General features: G+C 42.2%; 1 protein-coding gene and 1 pseudogene across 3 annotated transcripts in view; both read left to right on the forward strand.

Moving 5' to 3' along the window:
• USP19 (ubiquitin specific peptidase 19) overlaps positions 1–27242 on the forward strand; it is a 103958-nt gene that overhangs the window by 52001 nt on the left and 24715 nt on the right. For all 3 annotated transcript variants that reach the window (XM_056524770.1, XM_056524769.1, XM_056524771.1), the window contains exons 11-20: positions 2348–2537; positions 2705–2838; positions 12645–12803; positions 13063–13173; positions 15529–15639; positions 15817–15918; positions 17807–17947; positions 19221–19339; positions 21110–21247; positions 23917–24278. In XM_056524770.1, the coding sequence (XP_056380745.1) occupies positions 2348–2537; positions 2705–2838; positions 12645–12803; positions 13063–13173; positions 15529–15639; positions 15817–15918; positions 17807–17947; positions 19221–19339; positions 21110–21247; positions 23917–24278 (1567 nt within the window). The remainder of the gene's footprint in view (positions 1–2347; positions 2538–2704; positions 2839–12644; positions 12804–13062; positions 13174–15528; positions 15640–15816; positions 15919–17806; positions 17948–19220; positions 19340–21109; positions 21248–23916; positions 24279–27242) is intronic.
• Positions 5240–5444, forward strand: LOC130278113 (U2 spliceosomal RNA; annotated as a pseudogene).

Below are 27242 nucleotides of genomic sequence, written 5' to 3' on the forward strand. Positions count from 1 at the left end.
TTACCCTGAAGGGATAGGAGTGAGGTAGCAGGGGTGCTACCCCTCCTATCCCTGCTATTGGTCGTTCAAAAGCGACGACCAATAGCAGATCGGGGGCGGGGGGGTTAATGTTCGGTTCCCCCGTTCTGCCCACCCACAGTAGGCTGGGCAGAATGGGGAAACAGCAGGGACCGGCGCCGAAGGTCCACTTAGCCATTGGCGGCAGCAAGTGAAGATCGGCGGCACCTGGATCCTATGGAAGTCGGTGAGTTTCCAGGCAACATCTGGAGGGCTACAGTCTGAGACCACTATACAGTGGTCTCTAAACTGTGGCCCTCCAGATCTTGCAAAACTACAACTCCCAGCATACACACACAGCAGTTTGCTGTCTGGGCATGCTAGGATTTGTTGTTTTGCAACATCTGGAGGGCCACAGTTTGGAGATCACTGTGCAGTGGTTTCTAAACTGTGGCCCTTCAGATCTTGCAAAACTACAACTCCCAGCTTTCCCAAACAGCTGTCTGTGCATGCTGGGAGTTGTAGTTGCATACCTCCAGCTGTAGCATAACTACATCTCCCAGCGTACCCTTCGGCGATCAGTACATGCTGGGATTTGTAGTTTTGCAACAGCTGGAGGCACACTGGTTGGAAAATACTGATTTAGGTAGCAGAACCTAACTGAAGGTTTTCCAACCAGTGTGCCTCCAGCTGTTGCAAAAGTACAACTCCCAGCATGTACAGTCTGTCAGTGCTTGCTGGGAGTTGTAGTTTTGCAACAGCTGGAGGTTTATCCCCTTCCAAACTAGTAGGGCCATGTGTGTTTTTTCTTTTTATTTTTTTTTTCTTTGCTGTTCTGGCTTCCTAAATGCAACATGCCCCCCAAAAACCATTTCAGCAAAATTTGCTTTCCAAAAGCCAAATGTGACTTCTTCTCTTCTGAGCATTGTAGTTCGCCCGCAGAGCATTTTAGGTCCTAACATTGGGTATTTCCATACTCAGAAGAGATGGGGTTACACATTTTGGGGGGCATTTTCTCCCATTACCCTTTGTAAAAATGGTAATTTTGGGGAAAAAACTGCACTTTAGTGAAAACATTTTTTTTTTTTTCCATTTACCCATCAGACTTTAACGAATAGTCGTCAAATACCTGTGGGGTGTTAAGACTCACTGGACCCCTTGTTACGTGCCTTGAGGGGTGTAATTTCCAAAATAGCAGACGTTGTTGTTGTTGTGTTTTTTTTATTTATTTATTTATTTATTTTTCCGCTGTTCTGGCACCATAGGGGCTTCCTAAATGTGACATGCCCCTCAAAAACCATTTCAGAAAAACTCACTCTCCAAAATCCCATCGTCGCTCCTTCCCTTCTAAGCCCTCTACTGTGCTCGCTGAGCACTTCACATACACACATGTGAGGTATTTCCTTACTCGAGAGAAATTGGGTTACAAATTTTGGGGGGCTTTTTCTCCTTGTACCCCTGTTTAAAAATTCAAAAACTGGGTTTACAAGAACATGCAAGTGTAAAAATGAAGATTTTGAATTTTCTCCTTCACTTTGCTGCTATTCCTGTTAAACACCTAAAGTGTTAACAAACTTTCTGAATGTCCTTTTGAATACTTTGAGGGGTGTAGATTTTATAATGGGGTCATTTATGGGATATTTCTAATATGAAGGCCCTTCAAATCCACTTCAAAACTGAACTGGTCCCTGAAAGAGAGCTTCAAAGTTAGAAAAATGCAACATTTTCAATTTTTTCATCAAACTTTTGAATTTTTCACCAAGAAATGATGCAAGTATAGATGAAAATTTACCACTAACCTAAAGTAGAATATGTCACGAAAAAGCAATCTCTGAATCAAATTTATAAGTAAAAGCATCCCAGAGTTATTAATGCTTAAAGTGATAGAGGTCAGATTTGAAAAAAAAATGCTCCCGTTCTTAGGGTCATAATGGGCTCCGTCCCCAAGGGGTTAAAGTTAACCCTTTTGTCCATATGTGAGATATAATATTATATTTTCATAGTTTGGAAAAATACACATGCGGCCATATCAAATACGTTTATTTCAGTTTTTTATATGGGAAAAATATCATATGTTGTATTATGGAAGTATACTTACCTAGAAATGAAAAGACTGCACCTCATGTTGAACACCGTACATTAATATAGAGGGGCTATGAGTCTGTAATACTGCAGAGAATATTTTTTTGAGGCTTTCCACTTTGGGGCATTAAGTTTTGTTCAGAGGACTTGTTTACATGACCTTTTACCAAAAAACAAATCTTATACTAGTTTGGTGTTGAAATTCTATCTGCATGAATAGCATTTACCTATATGTATGAATATTATCTTTGTTTCCATTTTTTTCTAGCCTAAGCCAACCTGTATGGTTCCCCCAATGACTCACAGCGCAATGAGTAGTGACAGCGCACAGGAGGAAGAGGAGAAGAGGGTGTGTCTGCCAGGCTTTACCGGTCTCGTCAACCTGGGAAACACCTGCTTCATGAACAGTGTCATCCAGTCCTTGTCTAACACCAGAGAGCTTAGGGATTATTTCCAAGGTTAGTGGCTTTATATTCCATTCATGACTTCATGTGGAATTTTTAAGGCATGTGCTACTGCCCCATCTTTAATTTCATAAATATAATGAAGATGCATTTAAGGTGTCGCTTCTGTGCCAATGTTCTTTTCTTAATAGTGTTTTTTCTTGTTTCTCTACCTGAAAAAGATCATTCGTTTGAATCAGAGATCAATTGCAACAATCCTTTGGGGACCGGAGGGCGCCTTGCTGTCAGTTTTGCTGTATTATTAAGGGCTCTTTGGAAAGGAACTCATCATGCCTTCCAGCCATCAAAACTCAAGGTGAGTGTACCCTTAGAATACCTTATTAACCCTTTCCCACAAATAGATGTATATTTACGTCCACTGCGGGCTGCTGCTGTATGACACATGCTCAGCAGCTGAGGGCGCATCATGTCCGATGGGTCCCAGTTACTATCGAACCCACAGCTAATGCTGGAAATCACCAATCCGGCTGATGTTCTGCAATACATTTTTAGACTATGCGATAAAAGTGGTAAATCCAATTCCCAGCTAGCTCAGTGGGCTGATTGGGACTGCTGTGGCGAAACCGCGGCATACCGATCAGCTGAGAGGATGGTGGGAGGTCTCTTACCGTCCTCCCTGCCATCCCATCGGTGCTCCAAGCTTTCAGTCAGCTATGCTAGGCTGAAGCTGTTTTTGAAATAAATTTTGAAAGCAATTAGCTCTGTTTTTCTATTCCTGGATAAACCTATTAATTTGAGTCAAATATAATATTTGTTGTTAATATTATTATTAATAAAAAAAAAAAAAAAATATATATATATATATATATATATATATATATATATATATATGGGCACATATATAGTTGCAGTGCTTTTTGAAATCCATTTTAATGTGCATTTTATAGGCGCTTAAGAGAAGCCTAGCTGGAGTAAATTACTAGGGAGTAGTTCTGTGGCATGTCCTGTCAGTTTAATGCTCATCAAAATAAACTAGGATGCAATCCGTATAAATCTGTCCTTAGCATGTATAAGCTAAAATAGTCTCATCATGCTCAGTAAATGCAATAAGGAATTCTTTTCTTCTTTCCTGAAACTGTGCCACGTTTATTCTTGGGCTATGTCTGGTTTTGCAGCGCAGCCTTATTTGGTTGAATGGGGTTGAGCTGCAGACACAGGTCTTGGACTAGAATGACTAATAAATCTCATCTCCTCTTTAAAATTTCAAGATGGAATATATTGTCTCAGTTTTTGTAATCTGCCTGAATCCACAACTGTCTAGTTTTGCCCATAACAACCAATCACAACTCAGATTTTGACGAGTTCTGGTAAAATGAAAGCTAAGCTGTGACTGGTTGTTATGGGCAAAACTAGACAGTTGTGTATTCAGGCAGATTAATAAATCTGAGCCAACTTGTTTGAAACGTTGACCAGTCGCCCATGGCAAACAATCGGATTACTACTTTTTTTTATTTTTTATTTTAACCCCTTAATGACAGGGCCGTTTTGACCTAAGGACCAGGCCAATTTTTTGTTTTTTCCACCTCGCGTTCTAAAATCCATAACTTTTTTTTTTATATTTACATCCACAGACCCATATGAGGGCTTGCTTTTTGCGTGACCAATTGTACTATGTAAGAACATCACTCATTTTACCATGAAATGTACTGCGAAACCCCCCAAAAAAATTTTGTGGGGAAATGTAAATGAAAATCACAATTTCTCGGTCGCTTCATTGGGGGGATACAGGTGACCATGGGTATTATGCTGCTGCCGCCACTAGGAGGCTGACACTAGGAAAAAAAGTTGTATCCTCCCAGCAGCATGTACCCATGGTCTCCTGTTTCCCCAATGAATCAACCGTGAAATTGGGGTTTTCATAAAAATTTCCCCACAAAATTTTTTTTTGGGTTTCGCCGCACGTATTCATGGTAAAATGAGTGGTGTTATTAGATAGTACAATTGGTCACGCAAAAATGGATGGAAATATAAGAGTTATGGATTTTAGAACGAGAGGTGGAAAAACAAAAACAAAAAAAATTGTCCTGGTCATTAAGGTCAAAATGGTCCTGGTCATTAAGGGGTTAAAATAAGAGTAATCAGATTGGTTGCCATGGTAAACGTTTTAATAAATCTGAGCCAAATTTTTTGATCTGCCTGAATACACAACTGTCTAGTTTTGCCCATAACAACCATTCACTGCTTAGCTTTAATATTGCCAGAACTGGTGACAGGGGAATCTTCAGGCGGCAGTTTTACCTTTCTTTTTCGGCCCCCAGGATGATCGCGGCCCCTGTTTTTTCTCCATGCTGCAGCCACTGGGCTTTTACTATCTGCCCACAGCTGTGGCACCGTTACTGTCTTTTTCTCTAGGACAGGCGCGCCAGGGGTTAACACATACCCCTTATTCCTTGGTGCGCGCGGGGTAGGGCACGGACAGAGCAGACTTGTCTCCCGCGCTGATCGGGCAGCGCTGCTTCTTTTCTGTTAAAGCTTCTCATGAGCCCTCCAGAGGCTCAATGGCTAATTGTTCAGCACTGTTCTCTCTCCTGTGTTAGGCCCCCCTCTAGTGGTCTAAAGTGGTTATTGCAGATCCGTAGTTTTTCTTTACTAAATTAACAGAAGCCTGATAAATAGCCAGTCTGGAGTATTTCCCTCAGATCCCCTGGTTCCTAGTATGCTCTCCCAGGCCTTGAGAGCATTCCGATCGCTTCTTGTGTGTTTTTTTTTTTTTTGGGTACAATTAAGTGTTGTATCTGTTCTTATCAGTTTGATTTCTGATGTGCCCATTTCTGATATGCCCCCTACCTGGGGACCATATATTAAATGGATTTTTGAGACTTGGAGCCGATTTGGAAGCTTACATCTGGCACCTTGGGCATTGACCCGTGATGGGAATATCTTCGGGTACATGCAACATTTTTCTGATGCTTCCCCTATCTGGGGACCATGTGTTAAAGGGATATTAGAGAGCGGGGGCTGCTTGGGGAACTTTCTTCCGTCCCCTTGATATAGCAGTATCTGCAGGTTCAGTGCACCAATTCACCTAGACTCTCTGCTTTAGTGACCTCCGGCAGTGGGTTTTCTCTGACAGCACTGGGATAAATCCTGCTTGTCCCCTTAAAAACATTGCAGTGCTTTTCCATTGGTCTGCTTGTTTGCAGCACATAGCCTCTGTTTTCTGAGTGATTGTTTTGGGCTTCAGACCGTTTTCTATGGCGACCTGTTGGTCATTTTACTGGGTTATGGAGTTTTTTTGACAGAGGTCCAGACTTCGAGACACTCCTCAGCGTGAGTGACCATGACTAAGAGCTAAGGCTCAAAACGTGTCAGCTTTTCACTCCTTTGTTTTACTGAGTGACATATCCCTTGCCGCTATGGTGGAATACCATTTTAAATGTGCACAATTAAAGGGATATTCCGGTGAAAAACTTTTATTTTTTTTTTATTTTTTTTTTAAATCAACTGGTGCCAGAAACTTGAACAGATTTGTAAATTATGTCTATTAAAAAATCTTAATCCTTCCTGTACTTATTAGCTGCTGAATACTACAGCGGAAATTCTTTTCTTTTTGGAACACAGCACTGTCTGACATCACGAGCACAGTGCTATCTGCTGACATCTCTGTCCATTTTAGGAACTGTCCAGAACAGCATATGTTTGCTATGGGGATTTCCTTTTACTCTGGACAGTTCCTAAAATGGACAGAGATGTCAGCAGAGAGCACTGTGCTCATGATGTCAGCAGACAGCTCTGTGTTTCAAACGGAAAAGAATTTCCACTGTAGTAATCAGCAGCTAATAAGTACAGGAAGGATTAAGATTTTTTTAATAGAAGTAATTTACAAATCTTTTTAACTTTCTGGCACCAGTTGATTTAAAATAAGTTTTTCACTGGAGTACCCCTTTAACCCCTTAAGGACGCAGGACGTAAATGTACGTCCTGGTGAGGTGGTACTTAACGCACCAGGACGTACATTTACGTCCTAAGCATAACCGCGGGCATCGGAGCGATGCCCGTGTCATGCGCGGCTGATCCCGGCTGCTGATCGCAGCCAGGGACCCGCCGGCAATGGCCGACGCCCGCGATCTCGCGGGCGTCCGCCATTAACCTCTCAGGTGCCGGGATCAATACAGATCCCGGCATCTGCGGGAGTTCGCGATTTAAATGAACGATCGGATCGCCCGCAGCGCTGCTGCGGGGATCCGATCATTCATAACGCCGCACGGAGGTCCCCTCTCCTTCCTCCGTGCGGCTCCCGGCGTCTCCTGCTCTGGTCTGTGATCGAGCAGACCAGAGCAGGAGATGACCTATAATACTGATCTGTTCTATGTTCTATACATAGAACAGATCAGTATTAGCAATCATGGTATTGCTATGAATAGTCCCCTATGGGGACTATTCAAGTGTAAAAAAAAATGTCAAAAAAAATGTAAAAAAATGTAAAAGTAAAAGTAAAAAAAAAGTGAAAAATCCCCTCCCCCAATAAAAAAGTAAAACGTCCGTTTTTTCCTATTTTACCCCCAAAAAGCGTAAAAAACTTTTTTTATAGACATATTTGGTATCGCCGCGTGCGTAAATGTCCGAACTATTAAAATAAAATGTTAATGATCCCGTACGGTGAACGGCGTGAACAAAAAAATAAAAAAAGTCCAAAATTCCTACTTTTTTAATACATTTTATTTAAAAAAAAATTATAAAAAGTGTATTAAAAGTTTTTTATATGCAAATGTGGTATCAAAAAAAAGTACAGATCATGGCGCAAAAAATTAGCCCCCATACCGCCACTTATACGGAAAAATAAAAAAGTTAGAGGTCATCAAAATAAAGGGATTATAAACGTACTAATTTGGTTAAAAAGTTTGTGATTTTTTTTAAGCGCAACAATAATATAAAAGTATGTAATAATGGGTATCATTTTAATCGTATTGACCCTAAGAATAAAGAACACATGTCATTTTTACCATAAATTGTACGGCGTGAAAACAAAACCTTCCAAAATTAGCAAAATTGCGTTTTTCGTTTTAATTTCCCCACAAAAATAGTGTTTTTTGGTTGCGCCATACATTTTATGATATAATGAGTGATGTCATTACAAAGGACAACTGGTCACGCAAAAAATAAGCCCTCATACTAGTCTGTGGATGAAAATATAAAAGAGTTATGATTTTTAGAAGGCGAGGAGGAAAAAATGAAAACGTAAAAATTAAATTGTCTGAGTCCTTAAGGCCAAAATGGGCTGAGTCCTTAAGGGGTTAAACGTTAAATTAAGTTTTACCATATTTAGTTTTTTCGGGAGCTGGTTCCACCCCTTTTCCCCTTGTTTTTATCTATCAGTGGAGAGCGGTCCCCTACATCCGTGCCTCCGGACCTTATTACTAGTGCCTGTGGTGCATGAAGACTCGGTGAGCTTATCAACCACTACTCCAGGATTTGGCATAGTTACAGCTGTTGCTGTGCTGGGGTTCACCTTGCCTTTCTTCTTGGCACTGCTAGGGTGGTTCCCACCTTGCCACCCGGCCCCCCTCCCCTTTTTTCCTGGTGGGGTTCTGGCGATCCTGATGTGGTTCCTAATCTGGTTACCCTATCCCTCAGGTGGCACTCTCCTTCGAGGTAGCTCTTGCTTCTTACTTGGTGTCTTAGGACCCTCCTCCTCGTGGCTCTTCTGGGCGGGCTTCTTGTGGCTCCCTAAGGTTCCGCGACTGTCTCGATGGTGGCATGTCATTCCTCCCTCTGGGTGTGTCTGTTGTTCCGCGCTTGGACAACTGTCTTGATGGGCGTCCAGAATATGTCTTCTGTTTCGCCTTCCTGCCTCAGCAGGATTGACACCATGGCTGGGTCCCCCTGTCTCCCTCTCTGTTACAGTTTTTCTGGGCTGTTTCCTTACAGAGTCATCCAGTCTGTTCTGACTGTTGAGATTCGCTGCCTGTTCGGCCTTGTCTGTCCTCTCAATCCTTGTGTCTGTGGGAGCTGGGAAGCTCAGTGCTAGCGATGCTTGTTTCTCTGCCTGCCATTCCCCTGTAGGGTCTATCACTCCTTCCTTGGAGGTACCAGACTCGTTCATACCCTCTCCCTCGATATTCTTTCTTTTCAGCACCTTCTTGCATAGTACGGTCTTCCAGGTGGCTGTTACAGTTGCTATCTCCGGCGTGGTTTCCCTGTGTCTCTAGCCTAGCGGGGTTCCTATCTTGGCCCCCTCCGCTGTTACCTACGGTCAGTCTGGTTGGCCCTGTCTGGCCAATGCGCCCTACTTTGATGGGGTAGTCCTCCCGTTGCACACTTTTCTCTGCCCTTCAAGGCGATAGTGTTCTTTGGGTTTTTCATTCCCACCTGGTTTCTCTCAGGGTGGCCCTGAGCCTGTGGTTTTTGTACCTGGGCCTCTTGGTTTGGGCGGTTGGCTTCGGATTCCATGCCCTAGCCTTCTTCTGTATCTCTCTCCTTTGCCAGCAGCTTCTGGTTAGCATCCTTCTGAGTTCTTGCCCACTGGATGTGCTCACCTGCTTTCTTGTCTTCTCCCTCCTCAGCTTCAACCCTGCTGTTGCAGCTGGCCTCCTGGTAGGGCTCTCTATTCGTGCCTTCCAGCTCATTTCTATCCTAGGAGCTGGCATTTTCTCACCACGTTCTTGCTTAGAAGAATCTCTGATTGGTGTTCTTTTGTCGCTTTCTCTTCCTTGTTTTGGCCAGGCTCTGTCGGTCCTGCGTCTTGTCTTTTCTTGGTAGGTGGTTTCCACCCTTGCCCTGTCATATTTGGCCTGGTAGGCCTCCGGGGCGGCCATTTATTTCCATTTTTAGTCAGACCCCAGTCTCTGCACTGTTCCTCCCTTTTGGGTCCTGGCTCACCCCTCATGTTTTCTGGGGGTTTCCGGGTGGTTCCTCTGGGTCTTGTCCACTTTCTTCTGCGAAGAGATATGGATTCAAATTATACCCATCTTTACATACTTTTCTATTATTGTACTGCTTTTAAAAAATATCAAACTTTTTGTACAAAATCAGTACGTAAAATCTCCCTATTTTGACCACCTATAACTTTATCATTTTTCCGTACACAGGGCGGCATGAGGGCTAATTATTTGCTATGTGATCTGTACTTTTGATCGATTTACCACATTTACGTATATGAAACTTTTAACCTCTTGTGGACTCAGGGCGTCCCCCTTTCCCGTTTAAAAAATAAATATATATAAATAAACGTGGTATCGCCGCAGTGCATAAATGTCCGAGCTATAAAAATATATAGTTAAACCACGCGGTCAATGGCGTACATGTAAAAAAAAAAAAAATCCAAAGTCCAAAATAGCTTATTTTTGGTCACTTTTTATACCATAGAAAAATTTATAAAAAGCAATCAAAAAGTCAGATCAAAATAAAAAGGGTATTGATAAAAACTTCAGATCAAGGATCAAAAAATGAGCCCTCATACCACCCCGTACGCAGAAAAATAAAAAAGTTATAGGGGTCAGAAGATGACAATTTTAAACATATAAATTTTACTGCATGTAGATTTTTTTTCAGAAGTAATACAAAATCAAACCTACAGTCAAGAATATGAAGTATTTCTCACAGATAAGGATTGCAGTAACACATGTTTTGCTATACACATGTTTATTCCCTTTGTGTGTATTGGAACTAAACCAAAAAGGGAGGAAGAAAAGCTTATTGTGGAAAGATAAGATTGTTTCAAGCATGTGATGCTCCTTTAAACTCACCTGTGGAAACTCACAGGTGTGGGCAACATAAAAATCACACCTGAAGGCAGATAAAAAGGAGAGAAGTTCACTTAGTATTTACATTGTGTGTCTTTGTGTGCCACACTAAGCATGGACAACAGAAAGAGGAGAACTGTTTGAGGACTTGAGAACCAAAATTGCGGAAAAATATCAACAATCTCAAGGTTACAAGTCCATCTCCAAAGATCTAGTTTTGCCTTTGTCCACAGTGTGCAACATTATCAAGAAGTTTGCAACCCATGGCACTGTAGCTAATCTCCCTGGGTGTGGACGGAAGAGAAAAATTGATGAAAGGTGTCAATGCAGTATAGTCTGGTGGATAAGCAGCCCCAAACAAGTTGCAAAGATAATCAAGCTGTTCTGCAGGCTCAGGAAGCATCAGTGTCAGCGCGAACTGTCGACATTTAAATGAAATGAAATGCTATGGCAGGAGACCCAGGAGGACCCCACTGCTCCTAAAGCAATACTACATTTTGCCAAAATGAACTTGAGTAAGCAAATATCCTTCTGGGAAAACATCTTGTGGACAGATGAGATCAAGATAGAGCTTTTTGGTAAAGCATATCATTCTACTGTTTACCGAAAACAAAATGAGGCCTACAAAGAAAATAACACAGTACCTACAGTGAAATATGGTGGATGTTGAATGATGTTTTGGGGTTGTTTTGCTGCCTCTGGCACTGGGTGCCTTGAATGTGTGCAAGGCATCATGAAATCTGAGGATTACCAGTGGATTTTGGGTCGCACTGTACAGCCCAGTGTCAGAAAGCTGGGTTTGTGTCCGAGATCTTGGGTCTTCCAGCAGGATAATGACCCCAAACGTACATCAAAAAGAACCCAGAAATGGATGGCAACAAAGCGCTGGAGAGTTCTGAAGTGGTCAGCAATGAGTCCAGATTTAAATCCCATTGATCACCTGTGGAGAGATCTTAAAATTATTGCTGTAGAGAAAAGGCGCCTTCCAATGAGAGACCTGGAGCAGTTTGCAAAGGAAGAGTGGTCCAACATTCCGGCTGAGAGGTATAAGAAGCTTATTGATGGTTATAGCAAGCGACTGATTTCAGTTAACTTTTTCCAAAGGGTGTGGAACCAAATATTAAGTTAAGGGTGCCAATAATTTTGTCCAGCCCATTTTGAACTTTGTTGTGACATTATGTCCAATTTGCTTTTTTTTTCCTCACTTTTTTGTTTAGTTCCAATACACAAAAAGGGAATAAACAGGTGTATAGCAAAATATGTGTTACTGCAATCCTTTTCTGTGAGAAATGCTTAATTTTCTTAAAAAATTTCAGGGGTGCCAACATTTACGGCCATGACTGTATATAAGTAGGTTATCATTTTAATAGTATGGACCTACAGAATGAAGAGGTGTCCTTTTTACCGAAAAATGTACTGCATAGAAATGGAAGCCCCCAAAATGAGCAAGATGGCGTTTTTTTCTTCAATTTCGTCGCACAATGATTTATAAAATTTTTTGTTTCGCCTTAGATTTTTGGGTAAAATGACGTCATTACAAAGTAGAATTTAAAAAAAATAAGCCATCTTATGAGTGCAAAGTTGAAAGGGTTATGATTTTTAAATGTGAGGAGGAAAAAATGAAAGTGCAAAAACTGAAAAACCCTGAGTCCCCAAAGGGTTAAATCACTTCTTTATAGTTTGTTTTTTTTGTTTTTTTTGTTTTTAATAAAATGTGACAAGCAGCATTTTATTTTATTTTTGTTTATGCTTTTTGAGGGTAAAATGGGAAAACGGGACCATTTACATTTTTTATGAGGGAGGGGATTTTTCCCTCTTTTATTAATAATTTTTAACTTGTTTTACACTTTTTATGTCCCCATATGGAACTATCTATAGCAATCACTTGATTGCTAATACTGTTCAGTATTATCGGCTATCTTCTGCTCTGGTCTGCTCGATCTCAGACCAGAGCAGAAGACCCCTGGAGATGGCCGGAGGCAGGTGAGGGGATGTCCTGCCACCATTTTTGATGATCGGATCCCTGTGGCAGCGCCCCGGGTAATGCAATCATCCATTTAAACACACGCATTGCCGTAGATGCCGCGATCTGTAATTATCACTGCATCTGAGGGGTTAATGGAGGACCTCAGCGTGATCGCTCATGTCCACCATTACCAGCGGGTCCCCAGCTGCTGATAGCAGCCGGGACCTGCAGTGCATCATGCTCTGATGCTCGCGGTCATGTGCAGGACATCAATGTTTGTACCTCCGCACTAGGACGTAAATTTACATTTGTGGTCGTTAAGGGGTTAAAGAGGCATTTTTAAAAATGAAAGAAGGAATCTAGCTGCAATGGGCAACTGGGCAACTTTTCCTCTGCACAGGTTTTTATATATATATGCCCCAATGTTTCTAATTAATATGTACATTTTCCTAGGCAATTGTTGCTAGCAAAGCTAGCCAGTTCACTGGATACGCTCAGCATGATGCCCAGGAGTTCATGGCTTTCTTGCTGGATGGACTCCATGAAGATCTGAACCGGATTCAGAATAAGCCATACACGGAGACCGTGGACTCGGATGGAAGGCCAGATGAGGTACTTCCTGAACTGTTTCTATTATTTACCAGCTATATAATTTGCTTCTAGTATGAGTTCTCAATACTTTAGTAGCTTTGCTTTATTACTGGAACACTGTAAGATTCCATCTGACTTGAGAATAATTGCCATCTATAACACTAAAAGTAATTGTTCTAGAGAATTGTCTGTTTGCAGTAAAGTACCCAAATCTGAATTAGTCTCCACTGCCTCAGACCAGAGAGGACATTAACTTTCTGCACTATTTTTATCCTTAAAGGAAGTTGCTGATGAAGCGTGGTTGCGGCACAAGATGAGGAATGACTCCTTTGTAGTTGATTTGTTCCAGGGCCAGTATAAGTCAAAGTTGGTTTGTCCAGTCTGTGCTAAGGTGAGAATTGAAGAACCATCATGATTTGTTTTGACATGATTTTTATTTAATTTCTTTTTAACATTTGTGTAAAATGTCTCTCCCTTATGAAGGAGTGTTCCTTTACTAAATGTCTAGCAGTTGCCTGATAATAATTCTTGCTCCTGTCATTAAGAGAGCCACAAGATCATGGTATAGCCAGTTGTTTTATAGCTTCAACACAAGTTACACTTCTCCTTCAGACACAGGGTTAGTCAGTCTTTGCTGGGTGTCTTTAGGAGGCAGATAAATCTCCTCTATTACCCAGCAGCCAATTGGGTCACCCAGCATAAATCAGGATGTCCATTTACATGGGGTATTATGCTAAAGGTTGGATTGTTCCTCTCTCTTTCACATCTCCTTTTTGCAGACCCTGATCTCTTAGCAAGTGTGCCATTAAGTCTCTGCTCTACAGGTGTGTAAGGCTGCTACCTGGTCTTCTCTCCACACCTTATTCTGTTTTAAAGTGGTCACACTTTTGGCATTCTCAAATGCTTACCCTGGTCATGAGGTACACATACAGTCTAGTATGTGTAGGTAATACTCACTTGGTTGCAGTTTACATACCGTATATACTCGAGTATAAGCAGAGTTTTTCCGCACGATTTTTCGTGCTGAAAATGCCCCCCTCGGCTTATACTCGAGTGAACTCTCCTGTCAATCCCTTCTCAGTGGTCTTCAACCTGCGGACCTCCAGATGTTGAAAAACTACAACTCCCAGCATGCCCGGACAGCCATTGGCTGTCCGGGCATGCTGGGAGTCGTAGTTTTGAAACATCTGGAGGTCCGAAGGTTGAAGACCACTGCAGCCTTCGTCATACAGACCCCCCCTTTAGTTTTCTACTCACCTCCCCTCGGTGGGAAGGAAGGGTGAGCTTGTCCGGGCCATCTATGCTGCAGGGACAGTCCGGTGGGGAGGGTTAGTCGTTTCGGGCTGTCCATTTTCACTGGGAGGCCCTCTTCTCCGCTCCGGGACAGCCCTGGACTAGTGACATTGCCTGCGCATGAACGTCCCTGTGCGTCATCGTCAAGGCAACGTCACTAGTCCGGGGCCGGCTGGGAGCGGAGAAGAGGGCCTCCCTGTGAAGATGGACAGCCCGGAATGACTAACCTTCCCCACCCGGACAGTCCCTGCAGCATAGATCGCCCGGACCAGCTCACCCTTCCTTCCCACTGAGGGGAGGTGAGTAGAAAACTAAAGGGATGTCTGGATGATGACGAAGGCCGCAGTGGTCTTCAACCTGCGGACCTCCAGAGGTTTCAAAACTACAACTCCCAGCATGCCCGGACAGCCGATGGCGAAATTAGGGGCCTCGGCTTATATTTGGGTCGGTTTATACTCGAGTATATATACGGTATCTCTCTTTCTTGCTGTAAACTTTTCTTTTATAAACTTTCTTTACCTTTCTTTTGCATTCAAGCTTGGGTCGCACATATGTATTTGGATTCTCTGCTGTGGATACTGTTCCTGCTGATAGAATGTTGCTTAGGTTTTTACACACTTTGTTTCCTTGCATCTTTTTAATACCTTGATACTAAATGTTTTTAGAAGGTGGTTATGTGTTCTGTAGGTTTTGGACTAATATTATCTTAGATCTGAATAAATTGCTGAGAGTCTTGATTTTCATGCTTTAGGGTGTGTTAAGCTAAGCCTGTCCATTTCCAAAGAGTAATAAACATTCTCTTCTTGGAAAGAAGTTAAAGACTTTTTAGTTTTCAAACATGATAATTAGTTATACCGTTAGCGAGGCCAGGGTCAGCCAGACTGTATGGCTACTTTGTAGGATAAGTGTGAGTAGTATGATGGCATGTAAGTGGCTGGGTAATTGACTCCTTATAAAGAGTGCATGGGTGACCATGTAATACATACATTTATTTTCCTGAGATGGTGTTTACACATTGCAGTACAGCAACTAATCTCCATTTGCATTTTTCCAATGAATGGGCAAAATCACAATAAAATTGTGCTTTTTACAACACTTTGTAACTTACATAAGTGCGGTAAAACGTGCAATTTTTACAGGCTGCATAAAGCTTGAACGCAGTAATTTGTTGTGGCACTGCAACCCTGGAACACAGACTAATAGAGGAGGTCACTTGTATGCCCCTCTCCCATCATGATGTACATTTGATCTTTACTGGGTTTATAAACTGATCTTCATTAGACAGCCCCTTTATCTTTATATGTACCCCACAGTTCTTTCCTTTTTACACAAACCTTGAGAGCAACACTGCCTGGTGCACGTTCTGTCTGAAGATCCATCTGTCTGTTGCACAGCTCTGGCCTTCTGCTCATCTCTAATCTTGGCATTTTCTCATTAACTTTCTATCTTGCAGGTTTCCATTACATTTGATCCCTTCCTGTATTTACCTGTTCCTCTACCACAGAAGCAGAAGGTTCTCACTGTGTATTATTTTGCAAAAGAACCGCATAAGAAGCCTATAAAGGTGGGAATCCTCAGGGTTGTCTATTTTTAGTGTCTTTTGTAGCTCACAGTCCTCCGTGTTAATGCTATATGCTAGAGGAAATGAATAGAAATGCCTTTTTTTCATCAGATTCTCTACTAAAAATACTTTCAATACAGATCTATCTGTATAGCTCTTATAAACTTCTCTCTTTTCTAGTTCTTAGTCAGTATTGGTAAGGAAAACTCCAGTGCTGCAGACGTTCTTGAGTCCATTTCCCAGAGTGTCCGGGTAAAAACTGAAAATCTAAAGCTAGCAGAGGTAATTTTTTATTTTATTTTATACATTATTTTTTTTTTTTTTTTTTTAAATCTCCAGTGTTATTTCTATCTTTTTTTTTTTTGTGACTGTCTGATGAGATTTTGCAGACCATATTTCACATTTCATTAGTGTTATTTTATTTTATTGTTTTTTTTTTAAACTCTGTTTGTGATGTGAGTGATCAATAGAATCTCATAGTGCATAATAATGACAGTGTCCAACTGGCACGGTGGGCTCAGAAAACAGGATCACATCGAGAAGCAATTAGATCCATCACATCCTTTTCAGGAACATACCACAGTAATCATTAACAAAACTGACCACTATAGTGGGAACTTGTGACACAAGTGTCAACAACAGACACAAACACGCATACAGTGTTTGCTCAAAGGTCAAGGGAAAAGGGGAATAGTGTCAGAATAAAAAGAAAAGGGGAGGGGGGGTAATAAGTAAACGGGGCAGGAGGAGAGGATGGAAAAAATAAGGTGCCACATCAGTAACGTGCTTAGGCACGCCGGGAGGAAAACAGAAAACCATTGCTTCTCTAGGAGACAATTATAAAGGGAATTAAGGAGATGTTAGACTCCTCCTCAAAGAGTCTCTACTCGCTAGGAAGCGGCTAATAATATAGTTTGCCTGAGGAGAATCACACCATGGGGCCCAGATTTTGTAGAATTTAGACAGGTTCTTTCGATGCTAATATACCAGGTACTCATAATTGACAACAGTGTTCACTAGAGACTTCTAGCCAGCAAGTGTTGGGACCAGAGTGTCCATCCAGCGTAGGGCTATGGCCTTATGGGCAATAAACAGCGTTTCCCTAAGTAAGATCTTCTCACAATGCGTCCACTGTTCATCAAAAAGGCCCAGAAGTCCCTGACTCCCTTGGATTTGGTCTAGCGGCCCTGCCCTGTTTGTGTGTATTCTGTACCCCTGGGTTTACTATGTATTTATGATTTGATCTTGCGAGCTGTATATGCTTACTATGTTTTTTGTATTGTTTGGAAAATCCTAATAAAAATATTTGACAAAAAAAGGCCCAGAAGGCACACACAAGGTTTCAGCGGCACTAGGCGACTCATCAGACTACTCAGAAAATGTACAACAGTTAGCCAAAAAGGCATGTATAGTGGGGCAGTACCACATCATATGTAAATAGTCAGACCGAGGAGCCCTACATCTTTGGCATTATGCCGATGGGCACCTTCCCATCCTAACCAAACAGACTGGAGTAAAATACGATTGGTGAAACATGTAGAGTTGTAGAAGTGGTTTGAAGATTAGCAGCAATTTTCCGTAAGATGTTTTCATAAGTGACATATAGGTACACCCTGTTCTTTTTGTTTATAATCACATGAGCTCTGTCGAAATGTAATCCTAACCGAGCTATTCTAAATAAGAAATCTAATGCGTACCAAACTGTCATAAGGAGTCTTGCAGGCTAGGCCAGTGGTCCCCAAATTGTGGTCCTTCAGATATTGCAAAACTACAACTCCCAGCATGCCCGGACAGCCAACTGCTGTCTCACGGCAATTTAAAGGGTCAGACATTGACTTATGGGGAGCATTTCCTGGCCTGAGTCTTGTTATGTCAGCCTTGCCACCATAAAGCACTGTTTTATCCGGTAGGAAGACACTTATTTTCTTAAAGAAACATCTGGTCCATGGGCTGTGACTGGAAATGCTGTTGGGCCACTTTGAATTGAATAGGGCTAAACTGAAAAAAAACAGGCATAGCCCATGTACAAGAGTGGTGACTGTATGCCTTTTAAGTATGGCCTCCATACAGAATGCGGCCCCCACACACTCTATATTCAGCAGCAGCTTTGAGTTGATTTTGTGAAACTCTGATTTTATTTACTTATTCTTTGCTCTTGATTTTCTTCTAGGTGGTGAAGAACCGATTCAATCGCATATTTGACCCATCTTGTTCTGTGGATTCTGGCTCTCCGTCTGATCAGCTATTTTGCTTTGAAGTTTTGTCTCCTGAACTCTCCAAGGAACATGTAGTTGTGCTTCAAGTCCAACAGGTAATAATCGGTGGTTCATCGGTGTGCCCTTTATGTAGGTCATTTCCTTCTCTGTATTTTGCACAATAACATACTTAATGATGGTGATCCTCTTAATCCTTCAGCCTTTAAAAGCCCCTGGGAGGAAGAAGGTTATTGTCATATTAGAGAATTGCCATTCTAATTATGAATGCGAGTTTTTAATAGTCTTATTAAAAATTGCAGCAAGGCATAAAACATTTCTCAAGCAACTCAGAAGTGTTGAGAGCAATAGGACAAATGATTTTCTATTGATAAGGTTATGTTCCTATTAAGCGCATTCTTTTATTTGTTGATAGGCTAAAAAAAAAAATCTGTTTTACAGGCAGAAAATCTGAACACAAGTCCCAAAAATGTAGAAATTTTTGAGATGTTGTTATCCGAAAACATATGTTCTGAAATACAGACTTATTTTGGCATGTAACTGGCCCAAAAAGACGTCCCATGCACTTTATTTCATGCATTTAACAATTAGGAATGAAACTAAAACTGTGGAGTGGCTGCACATGTATGCACAGACAAAGATACCGCTACATACACATACCTATGTGCTTCTGCATCTCCTGTTGTCTTTACTGCATAGTAGAAGTACAGTAACCCCACGACATGCAATGGCCCCGACATATGATCAAATCGACATACGATGGCCTCTCAGAGGCCATCGCATGTCGATGTCAGCATCGACATACGATGCTTTTATATGTCGGGGCCATCCCATTAACTGCTATCCGACAGCGCAAAATGCTTAAGCTGCTGTCTGATAGCAGTTTAAGCATCCCGGACAGGTTCACTTACCTATCCCCGCTGCTCCGGGTCCACTTCGCGATCCTCCGGCGTCTTCTTCATCTTCTCCAGGGTCCGGGCCTCGCTTTCCGGTGTTATTATGTCGCTACGCACGCCGTGCTGGTGCTGCAACGTAATAACGTCACCAGAAAGCGAGGCCCGGACACCGGAGAAGATGGGGAAGAAGCCGGAGGATCCCGAAGAAGATGCCGGAGCAGCGGGACAGCATCGGGAGCCCCTGGGACAGCATTGGGAGCGGTGAGGACGTGGTCCGGAGCGGCGGGGACAGGTGAGTATTAAATGCACTTTTTACATTGCACGAATCCCTCAACATACGATGGATTCAACAAACGATGGGTCGTTTGGAACGAATTACCATCGTATGTTGAGGGACCACTGTATATGAATCTGTGCCAGAGTTGTCTGTGTATTCTCTTAATAAAGAAGTCATTTTATATGTTTCTCTTCACAGCGTCCTCAAGTACCAAGTATCCCAATTACCAAATGTTCAGCATGTCAAAAGAAACAGCTTTCTGAAGAGGAGAAGTTGAAGAGATGTACTAGATGCTATAGAGTTGGATACTGCAACCAGTGAGTGTCTATGCCAGTCATTCGTATGTAGGCTGCCATTTTATATTTGAGAATTAAAATGTACTTGTGAAGCTGAACTCCCGCCCATTCTTTAGAATAGGTGTGGAGAGACGCAAATTGTGATCAGGTCCAAGGCAACCATACGATGCCTGACATGTTCAGCATGCTAGTCCATTGCTCATTAATAGGACCCATGGACAGAACTTGCTGTCATATGGTTACCTCATGAACTGCATTGCTCAGCATGGTCCTGTATTTCCTTATGCACATTTAGAAGAACGAGCAGGAGCTCAGCTTTCCGTGTACACTTTATTTATAGTAGACATACAGTAAACTCACTGGAGACGGCTTACATCACTGACATATATTCTGGAGACTTTTTACATTTTAACTTTGCATTCTGTATGGTAAAAGATTTTGGAGTGATCATAAAGGTGTAAGGCTCCTTTCACACTACAGTGTATTCACCCGTTATTGTACATCCGTTATCTGTATTAACGGATCATTACAAAACTGATGAAATAACGGGTGCTAATGGCTGAATAATGCACCCGTTATAACATATCATCCGTTAAGACCCGTTAGAACATCCGTCATGTACCGTTATTTTATGGCCGTTTTAACACCTCTGCCCACAGACTCCTGCAGCCGGCACTACTACTACTCCTATCATGGAACAGACTTGTTTCCATGATGGGAGTAGTAGTTCCCCGGCTGCGGGAGTCTGCCGGTGGCTGGGGAGGCTACATTAGTGTTAGTACTACTACCCCCATCATGGAACAGACTCTGTTCCATGATGGGGGTTTTAGTACAAGGGCTGAGGGATTGATCGCATTGGGTCTCACTTCTGAGACCCAATACGATCAGAAGTTATTAAACAGGGGAGCGGGCGGCATGCTCTGCTCCCCTGCGATGTATGGTGTATTATTACTTTCACTTTTAAATTCCCCGCCAGGAGCCCTGATACATTTGGGGGTCAAAGTAGTAGTTTAAAATCCCAGCCGGGAGCCCTGAATGGCTTCTCTGTGCTGGCCATTCAGGGCTCCTGGCGGGGGATTTAAAAATGAAAGTTTTCACAGTAGTATGTACGTCGCAGGGGAGCGCAGCATGCCGCTCGCTCCCCTGCTTTATAACTGCTGATCGCTGAGACCCGGTGCGATCAATCACCTATCCCCTGTACTACTACTACTCCCAACATGGAACAGACTCTGTTCCATGCTGGGGTTAGTAGTAGAAACACTAATGTAGCCTCCCCAGCCGCCGGCAGACTCCCGCAGCTGGAGGAACTACTACTTCCATCGTGGAAATGAGTCTGTTCTATGATGGGAGTAGTAGTAGTCCCTCAGCACTGCAGGAGTCTACTGATGTCACCTCTTCTGAGCATGCTCAGAAGTAATAAAGGATATTATAAACTAGGTGCAAACGGATTACATTAAAGGCTCCTCAGTTTGCCATAGACTACAATGTAAAAAAAAATTTAACTGCCGTTATTCCACCGTTATTTTTGATGGGACAAAAATTTGTGCATGCACAGTGTTCTGTGCCGTCAAAAATAACGTCCGTTAGTCATAATGGGTGATAACGGATAATCAAAAAATCCCATAGACTTGAATTGGATTTTCTAACGTCCATTTTTAAGGGTTTTCTAACGAAAATTTGTAATGCGTCTTTTAATGGAGCATCAGTATAGTGTGAAAGGAGCCTTACTGGTAGGTTTATTTGGTAATGATAACTTGTTAGAAGTACATGCAACTCCTTTTTGTTTCTTAGGGTGTGCCAGAAAACACACTGGCCTGAACACAAAGTATCCTGTCGGCCTGAAAATATCGGGTATCCCTTCCTAATTAGTGTTCCAGAGTCACGCTTGACATACTCGCGCCTTGCACAGTTATTGGAAGATTACGCAAGGTTAGTGCTGCATTAAACAGGTGTATGATTCCTCATACTTCAACAAAAAGAAATTCTCCAGAATTTGATAGCAATATACATTAAAGAGGTACTCCGCTGGAAAACATTTTCTTTTTTTTTTTTAAATCAACAGATTTGTAAATGACTCCTATTTAACCCCTTAAGGACCGGAGGTTTTTCCGTTTTTGCATTTTCGTTTTTTGCTCCTTGCCTTTAAAAAATCATAACTCTTTCAAATTTACACCTAAAAATCCATATGATGGCTTATTTTTTGCGCCACCAATTCTACTTTGTAATGACGTCAGTCATTTTGCCCAAAAATCTATGGTGAAGCGGGAAAAAAAATCATTGTGCGACAAAATTGAAAAAAAAACGCTGTTTTGTAACTTTTGGGGGCTTCCGTTTCTACGTAGTACATTTTTCGGTAAAAATGACACCTGATATGTATTCTGTAGGTCCATACGATTAAAATGATACCCTACTTATATAGGTTTGATTTTGTCGGACTTTTGGAAAAAATCATAACTACATGCAGGAAAATTAATACGTTTAAAATTGTCATCTTCTGACCCCTATAACTTTTTTATTTTTCCGTGTATGGGGCGGTATGAGGGCTCATTTTTTGCGCCGTGATCTGAAGTTTTTAACGGTACCATTTTTGCATTGATAGGACTTATTGATCACTTTTTATTCATTTTTAAATGATATAAAAAGTGACCAAAAATGCACTATTTTGGACTTTGGAATTTTTTTGCGCGCACGCCATTGACCGAGCGGTTTAATTAATGATATATTTTTATAATTCGGACATTTCCGCACGCGGTGATACCACATATGTTTATTTTTATTTTTATTTACACTGTGTTTTTTTTTTTATTGGAAAAGGGGGGTGATTCAAACTTTTAATAGGGGAGGAGTTAAATGATCTTTATTCACTTTTTTTTTTCACTTTTTTTTTGCAGTGTTATAGCTCCCATAGGGACCTATAACACTGCACACACTGATCTTCTATGTTGATCACTGGTTTCTCATAAGAAACCAGTGATCAACGATTCTGCCGCATGACTGCTCATGCCTGGATCTCAGGCACTGAGCAGTCATTCGGCGATCGGACAGCGAGGAGGCAGGAAGGGGCCCTCCCGCTGTCCTGTCAGCTGTTCGGGATGCCGCGATTAGCCGCGGCTATCCCGAACAGCCCGACTGAGCTAGCCGGGAACTTTCACTTTCACTTTTAGCCGCGCGGCTCAGCTTTGAGCGCGCGGCTAAAGGGTTAATAGCGCGCGGCGCCGCGATCGGCGCTGCGCGCTATTAGAGGCGGGTCCCGGCTTCACTATGACGCCGGGCCCGCCATGATATGACGCGGGGTTACTGTGTAACCCCGCGTTATATCAGAAGAGCAGGACCAATGACGTACCGGTACGTCATTGGTCCTTAAGGGGTTAAAAAATAAAAAATAAAAAATTAACCCTTTCAGTACTTATCAGCTGCTGTATACTACAGAGGAAGTTCTTTTTCTTTGTAAATGTATTTTCTGTCTGACTACAGCGCTCTCTGCTGACACCTCTGTCCATGTCGTGAACTGTCCAGAGTAGGAGCAAATCCCCATAGCAAACCTCTCCTGCTCTTGACAGGATAGGTCTAAAATGGACAGAGGTGTCCGCAGAGAGCACTGTGGTCAGACAGAAAGGAAATTCAAAAAGAAAAGAACTTCCTGTGGAGAATTTAACAGCTGATAAGTACTGAAAGTGTTAACATTTTTAAATAGAAGTAATTTACAAATCTGTTTAACTTTCTGGCACCAGTTGATTGTTTTTTTTTTTTTTTTTTTTTGTTTTTTCCAGTGGAGTACCCCTTTAAAGTGCTAGCTCAATGTTTTAAATTCCAAGATGTACCTGGCAACCAAAATATATTAATAGATTAATACCGTAACTCTTCCAGAGAGCTTCTCATGTGAATTCTAACCTAAAATTAGAAGATGGTTACATAGTTTTATTTTATTAGTGGAATCACTTATGGAGTCAATACTTAATATCCATAAGTATTTGCCTGGATTATAACATAGCAAGAATCCATGTCATGCATTGGGGGGGGGGGGGGGGGGGGACTATTCCATACTGTAAATAGTTATATTACCAGTTAGACCAGCATAAGGTTATAGGACTCCAGTCAGGTTCTGGAAAATGGATCTTAAGCCAGTATTCCTTTTCACACATCAAGAAACATTTAAGTGATGGTGGTGATTAGAGATGAGCGTACTTTCAAGTGCTCCCGTGGGCTGGAAAAGGTGGATATAGTCCTAGGAGACTCTTTCCTAGGACTGTATCCACCTTTTCCAGCCCACCGGAGCACCTGAAAGCTGAACTAATTTATGCAGGAAAAGTCATCAACTGCCGAGCCGAGAAGTTCGTGACGAATCAAATTTACTGTAAGTTCGCTCATCTCTAGTGGTGATGATGATTAATTTCTTTAGGCCAGTGTTTCTCAACCATTATGCCTCTAGCTGTTGCAAAACTACAACTCCCAGCATGCCCGGACAGCCTTCGGCTGTCCAGGCATGCTGGGAGTTGTAGTTTTGCAACACCTGGAGGCACCCTTGTTGGGAAACACTGCTCTAGGCTATTCTCTAAAAATGCATGTAGTAAAATATATAGCTGCGTTTCTTTTTCTAGGTATTCAGTCAATGTTTTCCAGCCTCCCTTTTTACCTGGAAGGACTTCCCCAGAGCAGCCTCCACAAGCACTAAGTCCTGAGAAGTCGGATTTCCTGTCCCAGCCCAACTGTACATTATCAGAAGAAGCTTTTGAAGGTGTCAAAGACTCTCATTCTGCACAGCCACCCCTTGGACCTTCTCATTGTCAATCACTACAGCCAGAGGCGGGAGAGTCCAACGTGCAGGGAAAGACCTGTGTGGACAGGCACTCAATGGTCAGCACGGACTCTGGTTTCTCAGAGCAGTCTTCAGACACCTTGAGGGATCTCGACACAGGAGGCGAGAAAGAGACCTCATATGAAAAATCTATGAAACCTGAAGGTATCTGTTCGAGTGTTATTAGTGATTATAAGGATAGTCCAGGACCTGTGATCACTTCTCTACAAAGTACCACAAAACCATATGTGGGTTTACTTTGTTCTATGGTCATGTCCTTGTCTGTTCACCCATTGTTGTATTTTGTAACTTTGTTTATGCAAACTCCAATAAGCAGAGGTTATTGGAACCTATAGAATATCTTAGATCTCTTTAGGTAACAATTTCGTTTTCCTATTGTACTCCTGAATCCCTTAGCGCTTTTTGGGCAGTTGGTTGGTATCTTCATTATTGAAGGGAACATTAATCCTGATGACTGACGGTAGGGATGGTGCTCTGGTAAAACATCCTGCCTTCTGCCATATTGGTTATTGCCACAAACCCCACTTGTTTCTAGCCTTTAAAGGGGTGCTCCGCGTTTGGAATACACTGTTCCGAACGCTGTAGCCGGCGCCGGGAGCTTGGGACGTCTTAGCCCCGCCCCCTCATCACATCACACCCGCCCCCTCAATGCAAGTCTATGGGAGGGAGCGTGACAGCTATCACGCCCCCTCCCATAGACTTGCATTGAGGGGACGGGGCATGATGTCGTGAGGGGGTGGGGCTATGATGTCACGAGCTGCCGGCTCCAGCGTCCGGAACAGTGTGTTCCAAACGCTGAGCAGCGGAGTACCCCTTTAAAGCATTACTATCCTTATAAAAAAAAAATACTGACATGGCGCAGGGACAATGCAAAAGACATTAGCCAGTCACCTGTGATCAGACAGACAGAGCGCCAAGCTGGTGAGTGAAGCGGTCTACTGCAGGGTCTACCTGATTATATCTGACAATGCGACCCCCGAACAATCAAAATGTTTGTCCTGTCCCGGCCACATGTCAGTATAATGGTAGACAATATAAATATAGACAATAAATGGGTATGATCCGTTCTCAAGGTCCCTGTATGTTGGATGGACAATACATAATGTGGTGTAAGGAAGTAACGTAGGAGAAAAATAGCAAAAATATTTGAAGTGTGTTTGATGAAAAAATGGAGGTGTGATGGTCTGCAGTAGGTGAGTCAATGATGAATTGATGTGAACAGAATAGGGTTTAGTGTAAATGGAGGTCCTGGTTAGGCTGTATGAAAGGGTCACCAGACATTTATGTTAAAATATAGCCAGGTGACTATAGTACGGGACAGAGTTGCCATAGTCTGCAGAAGTGGGGTTATGTTGTATATGCTTAATTGGGGAAATGGATAGAGTAAGGATTTAGGGGGTGATTTATCAAAACCTGTCTAAAGGAAAAGTTGCTGAGTTACCCATAGCAACCAATCAGATTGCTTCTTTCATTTTTAAAGAGGCCTCTGAAAAATGGAAGTAGTGATCTGATTGGTTGCTATGGGCAACTAGGAACTTTTCCTCTGGACAGGTTTTGATAAATCTCCCCCTTAGAGAGTATAAAAGAATAGAAGAGCCAGTGATTCACTATAAAATATTTAAATGTAAAATTATAAAAGGCTATAGAGAGAGCACTGGGCCCTAGCGCTCTCCTTCCCGGTCACTCGTGCACATACAAATAGTAAAAATCAACAAATATAAATCACAATGAAAATAGATTAGATACGCTATACACTAGATGACACAGTATAATAGGACTGTATCCACCTTTTCCAGCCCACGGAGCACCTGAAAGCTGAACTAACTGCTGAGCCGCGAGGTTCATGCAGAATCGAATCACTGTAACTTCGCTCATCTCTAATAATAGTTGCTTGATGTGCTTGGAGTTACAGTCCCTGTATTAAATAAGTTCCTGTATGAGAAAGATAAGATATGCACAGCTGTGAATGGAAAAAAGGTATATGGTGTCGGCTGATAGCCGCGATCCTTGCTGTCACACAATGGGGAGAAGGAACTGTGAGATGGAGTACTTTTCACCAGTGGGATCCCCAGTAATTGATGTGCTGACGAGTTGCAGCTCCAGCTGCTGATGGGATCTGTATACAGATCACAACAGTCTATACACAGCAAGCTTTTGCAGGTAAGCTGATGGTAGTTGCTGTTGAGTTTTTATATTTCTCTGTTCACATCCATTCATCATTGACCATCACACCTCTATTTTTTTTTTCATCAAACAAACACACTTCAAATATTTTAGCTATTTTTCTCCTATATCACTTCCTTACACCACATTATGTATTGTCCATCCAACATACAGTGACCTTGAGAACTGATCGTACCTATTGTTTATATTTTAATCACTGTGAGGTGTATTTTGGGGATCACACACAGATCAAGTTCTCGGTCCATTTTATCAGATTGAGCACACCTCAATATACAGTCATGGCCCTAAATGTTGGCAACCCTGAGTATTTCTCACAGAAAAGGATTGCAGTAACACAGGTTTTGCTATACACATGTTTATTCCCTTTGTGTGTATTGGAACTAAACCAAAAAAGGAGGAAAGAAAAGCAAATTGGACATAATGTCACACCAAACTCCATAAATGGTCTGGACAAAATTATTGGCACCCTTAACTTAATATTTGGTTGCACACGCTTTGTAAAAAAAAAAAAACTGAAATCAGTTGCTTCCTATAACCATCAATAAGCTTCTTACACCTCTCAGCCGGAATGTTGGACCACTCTTCCTTTGGAAACCGTCCCATGCCTTTTCCCAAAAGCAAATTTAACATTTTCCACAGGTGTTCAATGGGATTTGGATCTGGACTCATTGCTGGCCACTTCAGAACTCTCCAGAGCTTTGTTGCCATCCATTTCTGGGTGCTTTTTGACGTATGTTTGGGGTCATTGTCCTGCTGGAAAACCCAAGATCTTGGACGCAAACCCAGCTTTCTAACACTGGGCTGTACAGTGTGACCCAAAATCCGTTGGTAATCCTCAGATTTCATGATGCCTTGCACACATTAAAGGCACCCAGTGCCAGAGGCCAAAGCATCGTTGAACCTCCGCTACATTTTACTGTAGGT

Source organism: Hyla sarda, chromosome 6, assembly GCF_029499605.1.
Source record: "Hyla sarda isolate aHylSar1 chromosome 6, aHylSar1.hap1, whole genome shotgun sequence".
Lineage (NCBI taxonomy): Eukaryota > Metazoa > Chordata > Amphibia > Anura > Hylidae > Hyla > Hyla sarda.